Source organism: Cimex lectularius, unplaced genomic scaffold (assembly GCF_000648675.2).
Source record: "Cimex lectularius strain Harlan isolate CLEC.00 unplaced genomic scaffold, Clec_2.1 scaffold38, whole genome shotgun sequence".
NCBI lineage: Eukaryota > Metazoa > Arthropoda > Insecta > Hemiptera > Cimicidae > Cimex > Cimex lectularius.
The window spans coordinates 34,156-54,356 of NW_019392638.1; the positions used below are offsets into that span (position 1 = coordinate 34,156).

The 20,201-nt window shown below is 34.5% G+C and overlaps 1 protein-coding gene across 1 annotated transcript in view; it reads left to right on the top strand.

The window, feature by feature from the left end:
* Positions 1-468: 468 nt before the first annotated feature.
* LOC106670928 (cholecystokinin receptor-like) overlaps positions 469-20,201 on the top strand; it is a 140,658-nt gene continuing 120,925 nt past the window's right edge. Inside the window, exons 1-3 of the mRNA XM_024227643.1 lie at positions 469-498; positions 2,178-2,292; positions 19,023-19,223. Coding sequence (XP_024083411.1) covers positions 469-498; positions 2,178-2,292; positions 19,023-19,223 — 346 coding nt within the window. The remainder of the gene's footprint in view (positions 499-2,177; positions 2,293-19,022; positions 19,224-20,201) is intronic.

Consider the following 20,201-nt stretch of genomic DNA (forward strand, 5'->3'; position numbering starts at 1 on the left):
TTAGAAAAGTATACACTGAAAAATATGGTTTTTTAAATATTTGCCTAGTTTCAGTTAATTCCGGAACATGTTAATTTTTGCACTTTTTACGAAAACTTAAAATTGAGCCAAAATTGAGGTTTAAAATTTCCAGGATTTCGTCCTGGAGCGTCGCCATAAATCAACCGGTAGGAAATTTTAAGAAGCTTTCAATTGGTCATCGCTTTACCAGATTTATCAACCGTTTTCGAGTTATTCGCGATTTTTGGGCAAAAACGATGTTTTTTTACATGCTATTGGAAAAACCGATCACTCTCTCCTGATTATCAAGAAAGTATAAATTTTTAACCTCATGTTTTCCCAAATTTCTCGCTCTATAACTTTTGTTCTAGGAACCTTTTCAAAAACCTTCACAGGGAAACAACAATTCTTACGTTTTCTTACTACGACCGTTTGTGATGCGGAATGCTTTTGCTGTCGATAACCACAATGGAAGTGCACGAAGAGGCACCAAGTAAAGTACTTTTCACGCTTCATTTTTTAGAATGCTCTCTACATAAGTCACGAGAGCCAACACAGAACATAACACGAATAATTCTTTGTTAAATTGGAACAAATTTAAGTATGATCTACTTCCTTAAAAATCGGCCTTTAATTGAGGATAAGCTGGAAACAACTCGTAAAAACACTCGGATTACATTGGATTCCCTAAGAATATTTATAGGAAATGTCGGTCGAGTTTAGATTGTAATATGTACTTCCCACGTTAACTTGCTGTCAAGGATAGCGCACAAAAATTGTGGGACTGGGTTCAATAAAGAGTCGTTATCTGCAATGATATCAGCCGACGACAAAACAAAGGAATCGCTAAAAAATGAGAGCTACTGTTTTCTTTATATTATGACTCTTCTCCGAAACCCAAGCAACGACTTCATCCATTTTGTGCTTAATTTTCAGCCATTACTCATCTGAAGTTCTCCCAGCAGTCCACAAATAGATAAAAATGTGTACACCCGGCGCTCTCTACGAAATCATTAATTCATATTGAAAATGAAAAAGTGCCTGTCTCAGACCACTAACGAAGGATTTTTTTTATACAAAAAAATCTTCCAAAAATAAAAAATAAGAAATAACAAAATAAATCTTTATATCCATTCCAAAAGTTCATAACCCTGCCTCCCGACGCCGCCTCCTTGTGACAACCGAAAGTATTTCTTAGGTGACAGGCCAATATGGAACCCTGTTGCACTCCATATTTTATTGAGATCTCGGAAGATCTCGGAAATTTTCTGGTGCCACTTTGTTCTCATGCTCCCAGATATCTGGCAATGTAAAATCATTTCATTGTTTATTCAGAGTGGATCATTTTTTAAATTTTTATCGTGAAATTATCACTGATGAATTTTGGGGATTCATCTTTTTCTCGTTTCACTCTTTTATGTCTCTAACACTTAATTCGCCACCGAGTATGTATACTGTGTTGAGCGCTAGTGTAATGGCCGTCTGCGAACATGGCTGTGGTCAAACCTAAGCTAACATCGATTTGTGAGCGGCCGTGATATGCTTGCACTCTACATGAAATGTTCTATCGATGAACAGTGTTTAACGACTTAATTAATCGATATTACTTGTCAAGAACTAACGGTTTAACTTAGAATAGTTGGCCGGAGTGAAAAACTCGACCATTGCCTTTTGGGTGTCATTAAATAGAAAAAAATTTCTCGGTTTTATTAATGCATCCCATATTTCATTGCAACAAGTTTCTATTCATGTTGTGGCATTCGAAAGTTACTCAAGAAAAATAGGTACAATAAGTCTTAAATTCTGTAATCTTTCCGAGTGGTCAAGCAAGGAAGAGCAGATGACACATCCTAGGGGTTCTTATACAAAGATCGTAATGATTTTCCCATTTTGAAAAGTGATATGAAGATATTTTACGGATATTTTTATTATAAAAATTAGTAATTAATACAGGAGACCGTGGTGGCCGAGTGGTTAGGGTGTCTGAATCGTATTTCCCACGCTAGCAGTCGTGGGTTCGAAGTTGCTAACAGTTGTTAAATTGAATTAGTATAAAAAATGCGAGCGAATTCAATAAATTTAATAGTAATAGTATTTTAATTGTTTAACAAAAAAATACTGCGTTGTTTTAATAATACAATTTCACGAACATATAAATAACGATGCTTTTTTTTCAGGCAGTTGCGGATATTCTGCTGGGTGTTTTCTGCATGCCCTTCACGCTGATTGGACAGCTGTTGAGGAATTTCGTGTTCGGGTCTTTCATGTGCAAGCTTATACCTTACTGCCAAGGTAAGTTCACTTTTAGCAAGATTGTAGAGGTTCCATTAGGTCCCTTTTTTCGCTACTTTTTCCATTAGGCAATTTTTAACGAGTGCGTCTGGTGTAAAAGGGGGAAAAGACACCGGAGGAAAAAAAATGAAATAAAAGGCATTGGGAAATTTTCCGCCATACCTTTCTGACTTTTTCCTGTCAGAATATTTATGCGCCTCAACGCGAAATGGACATAAAACACCGCATCAATTTCGAGACACATAATTTTTACAAAAAGAAAATTTCTTCTTTGTGAACTTATTGTTGAATCCAAAGATAATTATTTGGCGGCGCAAAAAAACAATTTAAGGTTTAGAAAAAAAGTTTATTTATTGTTTGTCAAGAACTAAAGTTTAAAGGAAAATTCACTACTTTCGTTGTCCGCTTGACCAATTAATACATGACAATTAATTAAGGCTTTTAGTTGAGATGAAAAAAGTTAATGGTACGAGAGGGATTCGAACCCACGACCTTCGGCTAACAATCTTCTCTTTAAACTCTCATACCTGGGACATATATTTAAATAATTTTTTCTTTAAATGACAATTAATTAAGGTTTTTAGTTGAGATGAAAAAAAACAAACGTTTTTCTAAAACCGACGTCATACCAGACCGCATCTCACGATCTCCAAATAATCGTTAACTAACGGTCACTAAACACAACACAAATGTTTAAATGGTGTAGTTCAAAGAACATATAAACAATCTTCTCTTTACACTCTCCAACCTGGGACATATATTTAAATAATTTTTTCTTTAAATGACAATTAATTAAGGTTTTTAGTTGAGATGAAAAAAGTTAATGGTACGAGAGGGATTCGACCCACGACCTTCGGCTAGATACGCCGCTGCTCTACCACCTGAGCTATCGTGACCTCGATCCACTCGGACATCAACTCCCCATCTCAACCCACCCTATGAGTTTTCCCTCCTTTTGCCATTTTTCCGAGTGGATCGAGGTCACGATAGCTAAGGTGGTAGAGCAGCGGCGTATCTAGCCGAAGGTCGTGGGTTCGAATCCCTCTCGTGCCATTAACTTTTTTTCATCTCAACTAAAAACCTTAATTAAATGTCATTTAAAGAAAAAATTATTTAAATATATGTCCCAGGTTGGAGAGTTTAAAGAGAAGATTGTTTATATGTTCTTTGAACTACACATTTAAACATTTGTGTTGTGTTTAGTGACCGTTAGTTAACGATTATTTGGAGATCGTGAGATGCGGTCTGGTATGACGTCGGTTTTAGAAAAACGTTTTCTTTATCGTGCCAACGTTTCGATCTTTATTGAGATCATCTTCAGGGCTCAAAATGTTTGTTTTTTGTGTACATGTGTCATTATTGTGTGTCGTGTTGAGAGTGCCCTGTTCCTCGTTCTTCTTGTGTAGAAATGTGTAGTGTTTAGTGACCATTAGTTAATGATTATTTGGAGATGGCGAGATGCGGTTTGTGTGAAGTAGGTTTTAGAAAAATAATTTTCTTTATCGTGCCAAAGTTTCGATCTTTATTGAGATCATCTTCAGGGCCTGGGGTTTACAAAGATTGGTTAGATTTTACAAATACATGTAGGAATTGGAAAAAAATGAATTTATACAATGCTAGAAAATTTTAGTTTCACTCAGTGTTTGTTTTTTGTGTAAATGTGTGTAGATTCATGTGTGTCGTGTTGAGAGGGCCAGTAAGATATTGATGTTTTATGTTTATATACGTTGGATTTTGAAGGGGTGGGAAAGGAAGTTGGCATTTTTTATATGAGAAGTCGGCCTCTTTGAGGTAGAAGGAGCCGACAATGGGAAAGAATGGAAGAAGAATCTACTCAGAAAACAAACACTTTGTGTGTGTATTAATACTATGATTGAATCTAAAATTTCTAGCATTGTATTAATTCATATTTTTCACATCCTACAAGTAGTTGTAAAATTTAATCAATCTTTATAAATCTCAGGCCCTGAAGATGATCTCAATAAAGATCAAAACGTTGGCACGATAAAGAAAATGCTTTTCTAAAGCCTACGTCACACCAGACCGCATTTCACGATCACCAAATAATCATATAAACATACTTCTTTCAAAATTGTTTAAATGAGAACAATATTTTTACTTTCGCAAATAACAAATTTCAAAAACAAAGTCATTTTTGTAATTTATACTACTGGAAATAATAATAGAAAAAATTATGCTATGTATTTTTTTATATTTTGCTTTAAGCGCTTATTTATGCGTTTAAGTAAATTTGTTGACAGTTTGTAAGTAAATAAAAAAATTATTTTTATAAAAAAAAAATTATAAACCGGAACTATTCATTGGCTCAATCTTAGGTGTTAGCGTTAATCACCCACACTGTCGATCAGCAGATCCCGTTGTTTCAATCGTCCGCGATGGTTATCTAGAATGATGCTTCATCCGGACAAAATAATCATTTGTTCAATTATTTGAGGCTGTTTTTGGTTCACTGCAAAGATATATTGAATATTAAGATCGGTGTCATATAGTAAGAGTGGATACATTGAAATTACATGGATAATGGTTCGGAGGATCGGATTGTAAGGGCAATACATTGGAGGTATAAACGTTTGGTTGAACCCAAAGTTCAATGCCGTATTTAACAATTTTTAATAAATCTGAAGCGTCTCTTGAGTTCTTATATTTTCAATCGCGTTTGTGGGTCTAAGTAAGTCAATGTGTCATGTTCTATGTGTCAACGTGGTGGCCGAATAAAGGTGGTGGAAGAGAGATACTATTGTAATACAGGGAAACAGACGTTAATATTCAAAGGGTGAAAGTGATATGTTGAGATTTTGTGCACTTATTTTACTTATCAACTGCTTGAAACACTGCTCAAAGATGGATGAGACCATGCCGGATTACAGTTTTCTGGTTGATATGAGGCTATGTTTATAACAGGAAAATATAGCGGTGAGTTTGCGATGGACTGACCGATTGACAATGAAGGTTAAGTGAGATTTTACGATCAGGTAGTAAGTAGGTCAAATGGACGATTTTCTTAAGTTTTCAGAGCAGCCTCGAGTGTTATACCCGAATGAAGGCTTTCTTCCCATCTAGGATTATCCAACAACAGCATACCTTGAAAAGAGGTATTATATATTAAACAGGGTGGGCGACCAAGACCCGAAGGGTTAAATGCCTGGTTAGACTTGTACCCCATCCCTAGAAGGTCCCGAACTTGGTCGGCTCACGTGTCCTGTATAAATCTCTTTGACCTGTTCACAAACCCCAAGATTTTGGACCATTTTATCTTGGGGAGAGATATGGTACTGTCCGCTCCTTCAAAGATTTCAAATCTGGACCTAGCATACCTATCACACTCTGCGAGGTAGTGCCTTGCCGTTTCTTCTTTTATTTCGCAAAAACGGCAAAAGGGATCTGGTAGAGCAAAAGAGGTATGACACCATGGATGGTGGTCAAGTATAAGTTTGCAAAAACGAAGAATTGGTATAATGGGCTGAAGCGTGAATTTTTATAAGATTTCGCCCATGAAATGCAATCAATTACCCGGTAAGATGTTGAAATGAAAAATGACATTTTTTTTAGGCATTGGTATCATCATGGGGATAAATGTCGATTGGGAAGAAAAGTACGTGGCTCTAAAAACAGAACTGTAAATGTAAGTATGAAAAAGTACCGTTTTAAAGTACTTTTTAGTTATAGATATCGAAGGATTTTTACAGTGAGTGGATGAAAACCAAGAACATTCTTTGGGAGTAGAGGCTCATGACATGAAATACATCATTAGGATAAATGATTAAGGTAGATGGGAGAGAGGTCTTGTTCAATATTGAAGTCTGCATGCCTAATTTAATTTTGATTATACAATATTTGTGGTGCTTAATCACTTAGAATATACGGTTATTGTGCTTTGACAAATTTGAAATTTTTAATTTAAAAATTTGTGTTTTTTTACAATTCTTTCTGTTCCCAGAATTGGAATTTGTTTGTATATATGCCAATTGAAGACACCCAAAACGTGTATTCAAGAGCATTGTAATAATCTAAAATTGATCACAACATTAACCTGAATTAATAATTTCTAAAATAAAACTCTTTGTTATCCCCACGGACAATGCCGGGTAATAGACCTAGTTAGTTATAATTTCTAACTCCTGATGAAAGGGAAATATAGCTCGAATGGTTACAATTATATTAGACGTGTGCCTCAGGGCCAGCATATCGATCTCGGTCCCAACGCTCAAAACAGGTGAGGTCGGCTAAATCACTCCTCTCCGAAGCGATTTTGTTGGGTCCATTGTTTAAGCCAAAGGTCATTCGAATATCCTTCCAAAATCTTGTTTGTCCTGCAGTATTCTAGCGTACAGTTTCAGTCCATATAGTGCAAGTGCGATATTGCAATTTCATCCCGGGTCCTCCACATGTTTATAAGAATTTTGGTGACCCAGAGGAACCACCACAGACGGCCCTATCCAGGGCCTCATCACCACCCAACTCTCGCCTATCCGCCCCGGTCGGTTCGTTATATGTAGAGAGTCCACATCCACCGGGAGTGGAGGAATGAGGATATATCCAAAGAAGGAAGAGAGAGGGGTAGAGATTGCGAGTAGAGCTTATCAGTGCACAGAAAGCGGCAGAAAATAATCGAGTTTTCAAGTATATAACTACTTAAATTTACGATAGCATGTTTTATATAATTATTTTTTGTTGATCTTAAAAAAAACTAATATTAACAATGTGTGGAGATTAGTGACCGTTAGTCGATATTTATTTAGAAATCGTGAGATGCGGTCTGGCGTGATGTAGGTTTCAGAAAAACATTTTCTTTATCGTGCCAACGTTTCGATCTTTATTGGGATCATCTTCAGAACCTGGGATTTACAAACATTGTTTACATATAACAATTACATTTTGGATGTGGAAAAGTGAATTTATACAATGCAAAATATATTTTGCACACTTTGAGTGAGTAGAAATACTTTGATTGAATATATAAAAAATATATTTTGCATTGTATAAATTCACTTTTCCACATCCAAAATGTAATTTTTATATGTAAACAATGTTTGTAAATCTCAGGCCCTGAAGATGATCTCAATAAAGATTGAAACTATAGCACGATAAAGAAAATGTTTTTCTGAAACCTACATCACACCAGAGCGCATCTCACGATTTCTAAATAAATATAATTAACAATATGATCCCCCCTTAATTACTACCACAAGACCCCGTGCACATCCCGTCTACTTGATTTTTTTATTAGGTTTATAAATTATATACGAATTTTTGGTTTAAAAATTAGTGTCACTCGTGGATTTGAACCCACGAAATTTTTTTTAAGTAAATTGGATTTGAATTCAAGACCGCTAGGTTCGAATCTGGGACCTTTACCTTTCAGTGATGAGGTAGAAATGATAAATGATGGAGTGAGTGTGGTGTTCAATCCTTTTTACGAAGATAGTTCCTACTCACAGTAGTTTTTTTGCAACGATCCGGATTTCTAGCCTTTTAGCTCATCATCAGGTTGAAGGACTTCCACAACCACGTCTCTCGACATGGATTGCCAAAGTGAACCCGCTGATACCTCCGCCAACGCGACGTTCTAATTAGCAGCTGTCCTTTTAATGGCGCTCAATTTGAACTTGCGAAACGCGGAATTATAACACAAATAAATATTATACTAGTAAATACTTAATATTATTAAATTACTATAAAAATAATAACAATTAAAATAATTAGTTTAATTAATTGGATGTTTGATATTATTTATGTACATATTTAAAATGGGAGGTAGATCAAAATCTGTTACTTTATTAATGCATTTATCACCATGTTCATTTTTACATTTTTTAATTTCAAATTTCTCAAACCAATCTAATTATTTTCCTTTGTTGAAAGTATGTAACACTCTTGTATTTAGATTTGAATTAAAATTATGTTTTGCTTCTTTTAGATGGTCCTTAAATTCCGAAAGTTTGTTCGATTTAGGCAAGTGTTCTTTTACTCTCGTTTTTATTTCTCTACCTCTGCGTCCTATATATTTAATACCACAATTATTACAATTGAGTTGGTAAACCCCGCTTTTTGCCAAGTTGTCTACTTTGTCTTTAGGGTTTGAGAGGATGTTTTTACGTGAACCCGTACTTCTAACAGCTATTCTAAAACCTTCTTGTTTAAAAATTTTACTTTTTCTGATAATTCACCGATGTATGGCAAACAACGGAAACCTAATGATTCATTTGTGGCGGGGTGGCTGAGTCCTATTGATTCGTTTAAAGTTAATTTTTTTATTCTTTTAACTAGCAACCTATCAATAAATATTTCTTGATACCCATTGTTTTTTGCTAAGGTTTTATTAGTTTTTTTTTATAGTTATCAGGTGTTAGCGGAAGTTTTAACATACGGTCTATGAGCCAAATAAAACCAGCAGCCTTTTGGGACCATGGGTGGGAAGAATCCGCTGGTATCATAGTGTCTGTAGTTGTGGGTTTTCTATATACGTCTATTTCTATTAGGCTGTTTATTATGGACAGTTTTAGGTCTAAAAAGTTCAAACAACCATCTTTGCCAATTTCCAATGTAAAATTTATATTACGGTGTAGAGAATTAATTAGTTGGAGGAATTATTTCAGAGCCTCTAATGTCCCGACCATATGCATAAAATATCGTCTACATAGCGTTCCCAGAAATGAACGGATTTAATTAATTTGTTCTTTGATTTGAAAAGATTTTTTTCGAAATTATCCATGAATATTTCAGCACAAAGTGGGGATAATGGAGACCCCATTAGTAACTCTTTCATTTCGTAAAATTTATTATTGAATTTACAATAATTAGATAGTAGGCATATATTTAAGAGGTCTATTATATCATTTTTTACAAATTCGTTAATAGAATTCACGACAAGTTTTTCATTTATGAGTTTAGTACATTCTTCAACGGGGATATTTGTGAATAAATTAGTAACGTCAAATGATACTAAAACACAGTTGTTGGGTACATTGATGTTATTTAATTCTTTTATCAGTTCTAAAGAATTGTTGATACCGAATGCTTCAACCTGATGATGAGCTAAAAGGCTCGAAATCCGGATCGTTGCAAAACAACTTACTGTGAGTAGGAACTATCTTTTTAAAAAAGGATTACAGTGATGAGTGTCGTGTCAAAGCCTTACTCGTTGCGGCCATAGACGCCCCTAAATAGTTTGTATTATATGCTTTTTTCTAATTTCTAAATTCACTATATTATATACTTATTTCTCGTTCTCACGATTAATAATTCGGTAATTTTCCGAATTAATTTGAGGCATGGCTTTCATTTAAGCAAAAATTAAGGTAGCCTGTAAAAGCAAGTAAGTAAATTAATTATATTTAACTTCAAGTAGAATGTTCTACTGATTTTGCTATCAAATGTACCATAAAAACGTTTAAATTGGTTCATTTGGAAGATCGTTCGTTCAATCTGTTCTCACTTAACGGGCTTTTGAAAATGTCCTCCCACAGGGCTGGAAAATATAAGATATCTCCCAAGAATTAGGATGGATCAGACTTTCACAGGAGCAAAGGAAGTTAATCCGATTTGTTAGAGGTATAGTCCTGGTTTTATCCACCTCGACAATTGTCGTGTACTTCAGTCTATACTTGGCTCCAATGCTGTTTCCTGATCAAACAGCTTTCACAAAACGGATGCTTGTCACAAAGTCATCATCCTTATTCATTCCCCGCTTGTTCATCCGCATGAGTGGGGGTGTTAATATCCACCCCTAACTAATAATCCAACTCTCCTTTGAGAATTTTTTGACAAGTGGCAAAACAAAATAAAAAAAATCCTTTATATTTCATATAGAGATAACTCACCCGTGTGAAATTATGTCAAATTTGTAGTGTTATGGTTGATTTTAATTTATGGGTAGTCTTGCTGTTATGTCATGGTAAATATACGTTAAATGGGAAGAAGTATTGGTTGTACAGTATAAGATATCCGGGGGTTTTATATCTGTTGTAGAATGGACGATTTATGTTTGATCTCGTTCATTTTAAATTTAACTCACAACAATTTCACACAAAACCAATATAATATGATTTTTTATGAACGATACAAATGCATCATTAATTTTTAGATTGGTTCGTTATTTATTGAATTCCGATGTAATAAATTAATATAAGCAGTAAGTTTGATAATTTTATGTTAAGAATCTTGGATAATGCATTTGTCCAGTTGTCAACGAATAATCCACATTATCAGGACTATATGCCTACTATAACTAATAATTTACAAGGTTAGCATATATGAGCCTATGGCCATATATGAGTTAGCATATAGCCTCATTGGGCACTCTCAACACGACATGCAAGAATGGCACAATTACACAGAAAACAAACACTTTGAGCCCTGAAGATGATCGCAATAAAGATCGAAACATTAGCACGATGAAGAAAATGTTTTTCTGAAACCTACATCACACCAGAACGAATCTCAGGATTTCTAAATAATCATTGTGTTATATATTTTGTGTGATGTGATATGATATATGTATGTTATCGATATTGAATTTGATTAATGATTTTAGCATAGCTGCGACTGCGTTTACATGTGTCTATTCTGTAATTGATGCTATGTTTATCTCTGTTGATGCAAACCATTTCTAAAAAGTTCCGTTTATGTTTGTTTTGTTCTGTGTGTAATATTTTTGGATTGTTGAAGTCGAAATTGTGTTGGTGTTCAAAATGGTGGCTAGCCAGTGCTGTAGGATTTAGTTTGGGTTTTTGCAATCATAGATATTTTGCTTTACTCTCTTATCCAGATGGGATGTAAGACCAATGTAAGATGCCGAACAATTTATGCAATTGATTTGTTAATCATTGTATAAATTCATTTTATCCACATCCTACATGTATTTGTTAAATTTAAACAATGTTTATAAATCCCAGGCCCTGAAGATGATCTCAATAAAGATCGAAACGTTGGCGCGATAAATGTTTTTCTAAAACCTATGTCACACCAGACCGCATCTCACGATCGCCGAATAATCATTGACTAACGGTCACTAAACAACACACATTTATTGTCAATCATTTATTTTATAACACATTTTTAAATTTAACTTAATTTTACTTATTTATTAAAACTCATTGGATTTTGTGGTTCTATTGACCAAATAACATCTTTTAATTAATTAATCTTTCTGTAAGGTATTGGTTGAGATAAAAAAGTCCTTGTCATGAGCGGGTTTCGAACTCCGCTGCTCTACCACTTAAGCTATCGCGACTTCGATCCACTCGGACACCAACTTCCCATCTCAACCAAATCTTTTCCCTCCTTTTTGCCACTTTTCAACTTTTTTATCTCAACCAATACCTTACATAAAAATTAATTAATTGAAAGATGTTATTTGAACAATAGGACAACGAAATCCAATGAATTTCAATAAGTTAAATCAAGTATATCTTCACGTGGCCATTTCATTTGTCGCCGAGAATCTAGTCGGATTACACGACATTTGAAAAATAGCAAAAAGGAGGGAAAATTCAAAAGGTGGGGTTAGGATGGGAAGTTAGTGTCCGAGTGCATCGAGGTCACGATAGCTCAAGTGGTACAGCAACGGCGTATTTAGCCGAAGGTCGTGGGTTCAAATCTCGCTCGTGACTCTGACTTTCTTATCTCAACCAATACATTACATAAAGAATTTTATATTTATTTAATGTAAAAACGTAGTTTTTTTAAATGTATAAAAAAGTTTTAAAACATTTTCAACAGCGCATTATTGTTGATATAGCCTTTGTCATTTCGCAACATCGCCCGAGGGACTTGACAACGCTGAGGTTTACAACAAGTAATTTACTCAAGAAAAATTAAGTCATTAATTTTTTTAAATATAATTTCGTTTGCGCTTTGATCCATAAATGTTGAAAACAATTCCATAAAAGGGCCATTTCTCTTTAAGACTTGGTTTGGTGGTGCCGTGGAAGGCGGCTGAAGGACCGAGCATGAACACGTAAAAAACCTACATCCGAGCAACAATCACACATTTGTTGTCCACGATATCGTAAGTGATCTCTTATCTGAATTTATTCAAGAAGAACATCTCCCGTTCGAAAACGTGCCTCATCCGTCCCATCTCTCAAATTGCCTGGGATACAGCATCGAATTACCACGTTCATAACATTTGGTAAATTTCCCCAGAGATAGAAGGGCTTGCATTAATCTTCTGAAAGAGACGTTTATGATTATTAAGGGCCATTTTCCGGGCTGTAAACCGAAAGCTCGACATAACTCTGTTAATAATAACGATTACTAACTAAATTTCCACGATTGCTCCTCCCTGAACGTCATTAAGCCCAATCCAGCATGAAGGTGAGAAAAAGTTCTATTACCAAAGCGACATAAATTTATTGTTATTACCCCAGTACGTTTTCGAAAATTGATTTTTTTAAAAATAATGACGATAATACAAATATATGTATCAAGAAAGAAAATCCGCACTTTAACAATTGCACATGTACTATACATAATAAAATAAGCAATAAATATTTTAAATTTAACTTTTTTCTTCTCTGTTTACATGTTTCGACCATTTTATTATCCAGCACAATCCTGATAAATTGTATACCGTTAATGTTCAACCTGATCCGGATTTATACCGTCTCTAGCCCCAATATGTCCAATATACGATTTGCTCTTTTGCAAATTGTTACTTTAACGTTGATGTTTACGTTGTCGAATCTGCTGAGTTGCATTCCATCAATTCGTACGTAACAGCCTGCTCATGGAAAAACGGCGATTAATCATAAAAATTCCATGGATACTTAAACGACTTATACTCATAATTTCCAGTTAATAATCCTAAGAAAGACTCTACTAAAATGGAGAGTAATAAGTGGAACATCGAGGCAGATTCTATGGGCTTAAGTTCAATTTATGAAGGTCTCATTACTTTTAAAAAGGGGCGGTTTTCGATAACAAAAAGAAGCCCTCCGGGATCAAGTTGCGATAGTGTTCGATCTTTGGCAATGTTGGGACTGAATATGTTCAAAAAAATTTGAAACCATTTATTAAAAACTTAATAACATTTTGTGGACATCTTTAAGATAGTTGTGTAAGATCTTTATAGTATATCTATTGTTGAATTATTAGTAAGTGTTCATAATTTGTAATCAATATAAGCTTGCATTTAAAATAGGTCAAAAGGTTGGCAAATAAGAATTGAATTTGTTTTACATTCAGACTACACCAAGATCCAGATTATTTGTGAGTAAGGATCATTGCATAATTCAGAATGAAATTTTTGTGAACTTTCTTCTAAATTTAAATTTTAAAAATGCTTGCAAATTTCGTTTAATAACTTATCACTTATCCACCTATCTTGATCAAAATGTAAAATTAAAACTAAAACTGTTTTTAAGATTTCAATAGGCTTATATAAACTACTTAAAGTTGTCTTTACGAACCTTAGAATAATTAATTGAATCATCATGAGTATCTGTATTCAGTATTCAAAATTTTGTTTGATTTACTGATTTAACCACGTTATTATAAACAGCTTTTTGTACGAATATTGTCATTTATTTCATTATTTTTTATGTTGGTTTTTGTAAAGGGGAGATCATCCAAGCTCCGTGGAAAACCTTTGACTGGCGATTGTACTAACAAGAACAACCTAGTATCTGGTTTTGTATAACAAGGACTTTCCTGATTCCTTTAATTCAGCCGGATCTCGTTCAACGGCTTTTTTCGTTTAATTATCCGTAACTCGACATAACAAAACAAATTCATCGTTTACCTTAGCAGAAAAAATACGTCTGGAAATTATTTGAATACAGTTGAAACAAAAGAAGTGGAGGACGTCTTTGAAAAAATATTGGCGAGAGAAGGTAACTGAGAAAGCAAAATCAAGCAATTCACAACTATCCATGCATATAAATTGAATCAATAAATCCAACAAGATTGGAGATTGTACATTAAACATTTAACACCAACAGAAATGTTATCCAGTCTGGGTTTTTTCTAAGAAGGTTAGAATTTTTCCCCTACGATTCTATAAAGTTCTGACAAGCGCAGCAAATTCGCAAAACTTAAATATTATTTATTAGAATCGTCATTCATAATAATAATAATGCTTAATAATTATTTGTGAGGTATCTAAATTAGGTTTTAATAAGATGTAGATACGGCAGAGACGAAAAATTAGTCACGAACGGGACTCGAATCCACAACATCCGGAAGATGACATGGTTATCGCTACTTCGTCCCTCGAGACACCAACTTCATGTGAACCGACTAATACACTGATGGACAAAACTAACGTATTACTCTTAAATTGTAATGTACTTTAATGTACTTAATCATATTTTGCCCCAAAAATAGGTTCGTAAACAAAGGGTTGTAAAAATAAGACACTTAAAAAGAAAATGCTTATTTTCTAATTCTAAAAAAAAACTTTAAGTAAGTAAAAATTTAAAAACAAAAATATTTTTTTTAAAACTTTTGTTTGAACATGAAAACCAAGTATTTCCATCACGAATTAAGTCCGTTAAACGCCTTTGCACACCTTTGAAAAGATTTCTGGTAAAATTCTGAGGAATTTTTTTCTCATTCATTAAGAACAGGAGTTTCCAATTCTTCTAGGGTGTTAGGACCTGGGTTCGTCGCTTATGTTGGTTCCAAATGTGTTCGATTGTGTTCAAATCTGGAATCCAGCTGGACACGCCAAGCATTCAATTCCAACCTCAATCGGGTAGTCATCCACAATACGGGCACTATGGGGACTGGCATTATTTTGTATTTGGAAGAATTTCTCACCGATGAAGGCAAATCGCACTACATGCCTACATTGATTTCGATTATGTTTTATTGGTAAGTACCTCTGTGAAGTTAGAGATCGTCCTCACACAACAATCAATCAGTCCGTGCAAGGAAATGCCACTCCCAGAACATCGGCTCACCAAGTAATGCCACCTGAGGAACCATATGACATGGGGCGTACCTTTCTCCTGAGCGTCTCCATATGAACGGTCAACGAGCTGGGTGCCGGCCCCTGAGATTATTTTCACTGAGTCTTCTTCTTACCTCGGAGGAAATCGAAACCTTTCGGAATTGTCTGATCAAATTCCTTACATTATTTCCCGAAATACTGCGGTTTCGTAGATCCTGTTGACGGATGAATCTATCTCTCCTTCGGACGTAGGAATAGGATGACCCAGTGCCAGCCTTCAAGTTTGAAGCCCTGTTTTTCTGAAAAGCCGAAGAACCCCTTCTATTATACAGTGATTTACAATCGGTCTCCTGGCGAATTCGCGCTGGTTGTATTCTTCCTCTAATAATCTTATAATAATAATAACCCCCTTATAATAAGATCCTTAATAATAATAACCCAGACCTGTCATACTCAAATACCTGACTGGAGCCATTGAAAAATGTTTAATATTATCAATGAAAACAAATGAAATCAATGATGGAGAAAGTTTAACTGAAAGTGATCTTAGGGGTAGGGCTTAATGATACTTTTTGTGCAAATGGGACTAATCAGTACAAAAGTAAATAAAGAAAGTAAGCAAAGCATTATTTACTGTTTATTTTGTCTACGATAGCTGCTAATTGCCTGTAGCTAATGTAGACAGGTTTAATTTTAAACTAAATAAATTGAGTGGTTTGTTAACTTTGCCTATTAGAGTATTTAAATTTTCCCTCTTTTTTTCGCCAAATTTAAAACATTATGGCATCATATAGCTGCTCAATGACTAATACTACTACTAGCTACTATATTTGTTATAATACAATAATATAAAATAAAATAATTGCACAGTAAGCACAGTAAGGCAAGGAAAATACCGTCTGCCAGAGGTGCATGTAAAGATAAATAAAGCAACAAAAGAACAAAACAATACAAAAAAAGTGAACGAAGAATAAAAAATTGAGGAACATGCAAGTAAAGCCAAAAAGTAAAATAAAACAAATAGTAAGGAATCAAAATAAAATTGTACTAACATTAAAGATTTAGTTTTTTAACATAAATATAACTCCAAAATTTTACAAGAGGGTCGGTTCATAGTTTAGCCCACTGATGAGTTCATCTCTACACAGGGAACTACGGTCTAGGTGAAGCGTACGAATTGAAAAAATTACATAGGGCAAAAGGTACCTCCATCCAGGGGGTGTAATTTACCTAAGGCAGCTGATTAGAATCAAACAATAAATGGCAGAGGGCCACTCTATAATCGAGATCCCTATAAAGCAAACGAAAAAAGAGTTCATGTCACAGACTCTCCCGATGACGTAACTGATTCTACAAAAAGGGAATCGAGAGTAAGTTCCATTGGAAGATATCAAATTTAAGTTATGTGAAGTGGAATATTTAAAAAATAGAGTTTTTGCAATAAAAGATATTTGTTCGTGTATGTTAATTCAGGCTATAGTATTTTTATAATCTGTTGAGGGTTACACGATTTCAAAGTCCAGTGTTTACAGAAGAAAAAACAGAACAATATTATATATTCGACTAATCTCCTGCGATCATTTCGACAGATGTAATTTGGAAAACTTTTACCAAAGGGAAAAATCGATTCGTCGACCTTTGAGAGAAATATTTCCATGTTACAGTTATGGAGAGGTATAAATGATCCGGTTTTGAAAACATCGGTGAATCGGACGAAAAATAGATCCATTTCAAACTTTTCGAGCTGAAATTACACGGTTTATATCGCTAGAAAAGATTGAAAGAAACAAAGAAAAAAAAATATCATCGATATTCTTTAAATATTGGTCAGTTGTTTTCAATGCATAACATAACATTTTATTTCCAAAGAACTAGAACATGGAGGATTATGATTCAAGTGTCAATGTATATTATCAGGATGATTTTGTGCCGTATTATTTCCATAATAACCTGTAAAACAGACAGAATATTTTGTTATATTTTTCATGTTTTTGTCTTAATTCAATTTTTTTTTAATTTTGCCAAGTTACTCTTTTAATATGATATATTTCCTTGGAACTTTAGGAACTTTTTCTTTTTTTGTGCGCAAATTACGATGTAGGGTTTTATTAATTAATCCAAAGTAGAAGACATAATATTTTTGTATTCGATATTTTCGTGGCATTTCCTCGCCTAGGGATGGCTAGGGGATTTTTACCAAAATCTCCTTTACAATTATATTTTAAATTAACTTTAAAATTTACATTTAAATTATATTTAATTAGCTTACTTTTGAAACTGCTATTTCTAGGCTATTTACCTTACTATTTACTCCCAATCCACTACACCAACAAGTTTTTCCTTCTTCCTCAATAATTTCACTAATTTCGTGGTCCGCTTGACCAATATATATCACAATTAATTAAGGTTTTTTGGTTGAGATAAAAAAGTCAATGACACGAGCGGGATTCGAACCCACGATCTTCGGCTAGATACGCCGCTGCTAAATTTGTTAGTGTCTGAGTGGATCGAGGTCACGATAGCTCAAGTGGTAAAGCAGCGGCGTATCTAGCCGAAGATCGTGGGTTCGAATCCCGCTCGTGTCATTGACTTTTTTATCTCAACTAAAAAACCTTAATTAATTCCTCAATGATTTTCTCCCAAAGAAGTAAAGTAGGTATTAACTAGTACTATAATCTAGAAAATAGACTAATTTTAGTTCTGGCCTAATTATTCCTGAATATTATTCTCATAAGAAAACCGAATATTATCGTATAACGCACCAACTCACCTTCCTAGATCATACAGACCTTATCTATGAGTATTTTGCCTATAATCTGTAAGAGTCTAGAAAAAGAATTCTTTCTCCGCCAATGAAATAAAATACCCCACAGTATTCTTCATTAGTCTATCGTAGTTACACTTGACTACCCATGCTTCCCCGCATTCCAGACGCCATTATCAAAGCCGAACTGGCGTCTTTCTGGACATACAAAGTTATTTGTCACTATATTCTTTGTACACGAATCGTATCTTATAAACAGTTAATTTCATACACGACAATACCAGTTGATTTGCCCTTTTAAAAACTGTACATCCTTCAATTAAAATTTCATTTTAAATCCAGGCTGAAAACGCCTGAGCGTGTGTTCGTGATTCGGCTAAAAGAAAAACGCTATTCTGCAATCTTGAAAAGTGGCAGTAAGTTGACTCGCATTGCGCGTTACGGGACATAAAACGAAATAGCTGGTTTCTGTGGCATAAAGTTTCCTTATTTAACCGATTCAGACGGTCAGGATTCCGGAGGAAAAAGTCTTACTTTTATCGCAAACTTACTTTTCTGAAAGTAGAATACAAAGTTCTCATTAGCATTAAGCTGTTTCATCTTGGATAAAATTAATCTCTCAAGGCTTTTAGTTGTTAATAGCGTATTTAAGTAATGTCTTTCCTAAGCAGATAGAAGAAACTAAAATCACCGAAGGAGATTTAATTTGTTTAATCGTTAAGCTGAACAGATAGAATGAAGTTGAGGGGCAATTTATTACAGGGTTTAAAGAAGAAAGATAATTATTCATGACATTTAACAAGGCTAAGGAAGAGTAAAGTGGCTCTAAATAAGTTTTAGGCACTGTTTAAAATCATTAGGGTTAATACTTAAACGATTATCTTTGAGAAGCGTTTGATGAGTAAATTATGGTTTTATAAAATGTTTAAATATAATATACACTGACAATCAAAAAATTCCACCAACTTGTAATATAACTTATTTACTACTACTTATTTTTTCCTGTTTTACAAAAAATGGAATGTGTTAAATCAATTAATTCTTTTTTAGCTGTTTCAGTATCAGTGGCGGTTTGGACCCTGGTAGCGATATCGCTGGAGCGTTATTTTGCGATCTGCAGACCTCTTAAGTCGAGGCGTTGGCAGACCCAGTTTCACGCTTACAAAATGATCACCGTCGTCTGGTTGTCATCGCTGATTTGGAACGCTCCGATACTCTTCGCCTCAAGGTTGAAAGCTATGAAAGAACGAGGTATGTCAGTAAGCTAATTTAGACATAAATTAGTTTTTATACAGAAGAATGTATTGAAATTTGTTAAGAAAAGCATGACATGTTAAACATGTCGCATTGAAACTTTTTTTGTAAAAATGTGAATTAATTGCCTGACTACACCTGGTAAAGATTCGATTACATCCCCAAACCACCACATTCACATTTGCAAACGATACAGCAGTTGTCTCTAGAACTACGATCCTGTCATTTCCACTCGACACCTCCAACAAAATCTCACACTGCTAAAGTCTTGGTGTGAAAAAAAAAATTTACCACAGACAAATCCGCCCACATTACATACACTATCCGAAAAAAAGATCTCCCCTCCAGTCTACTTAAATAATATTCTTCTCCGAACAGTAGACAAGGTGCGGTACCTCGGACTGTATATTGACAAACGTATGACGTGCGAATTCTCACACACGACTGAAATGTGAAGAAGTTATGACACACAGGGCTCTTGCACGACTTCCTGACAAACGTACGTGAGTTAGCCGTAGTTAAGTCGATATGGACTTATGGACTGGAAATGTGAGGTTCAGCCAAATATTATATTTGCGCCATTCAAACTGCCCAAACCCACGAAAAAATATTAAATGCCCTATTTTATGTATCGCACATTACATTATTTTTGTAACTAAACATACAAACTTAGATATTCCTTTCATTCGAAATGAAATCCGTTCCCGTTACCGCAAATTTCACACATCTTTCTCGTAAATCAACACATCAGAAACGTGGCATCCCGACAAATTTTTACGAACCCTCCTCGACGATTGAAGATACAATGGCCGCGAGATCTCCTATGAAGTGCTGGTGATGATAGTGAAAGTGATAATGGCACAAGTATTAATAAACCAGACAGTTTAGTGTCATTGGAGGTTATTGTAGTTTATCAAGTATCACTACTTATAGTACTGAATACATAAATTTTAAATTAGGTTTATGCTGCAGTAA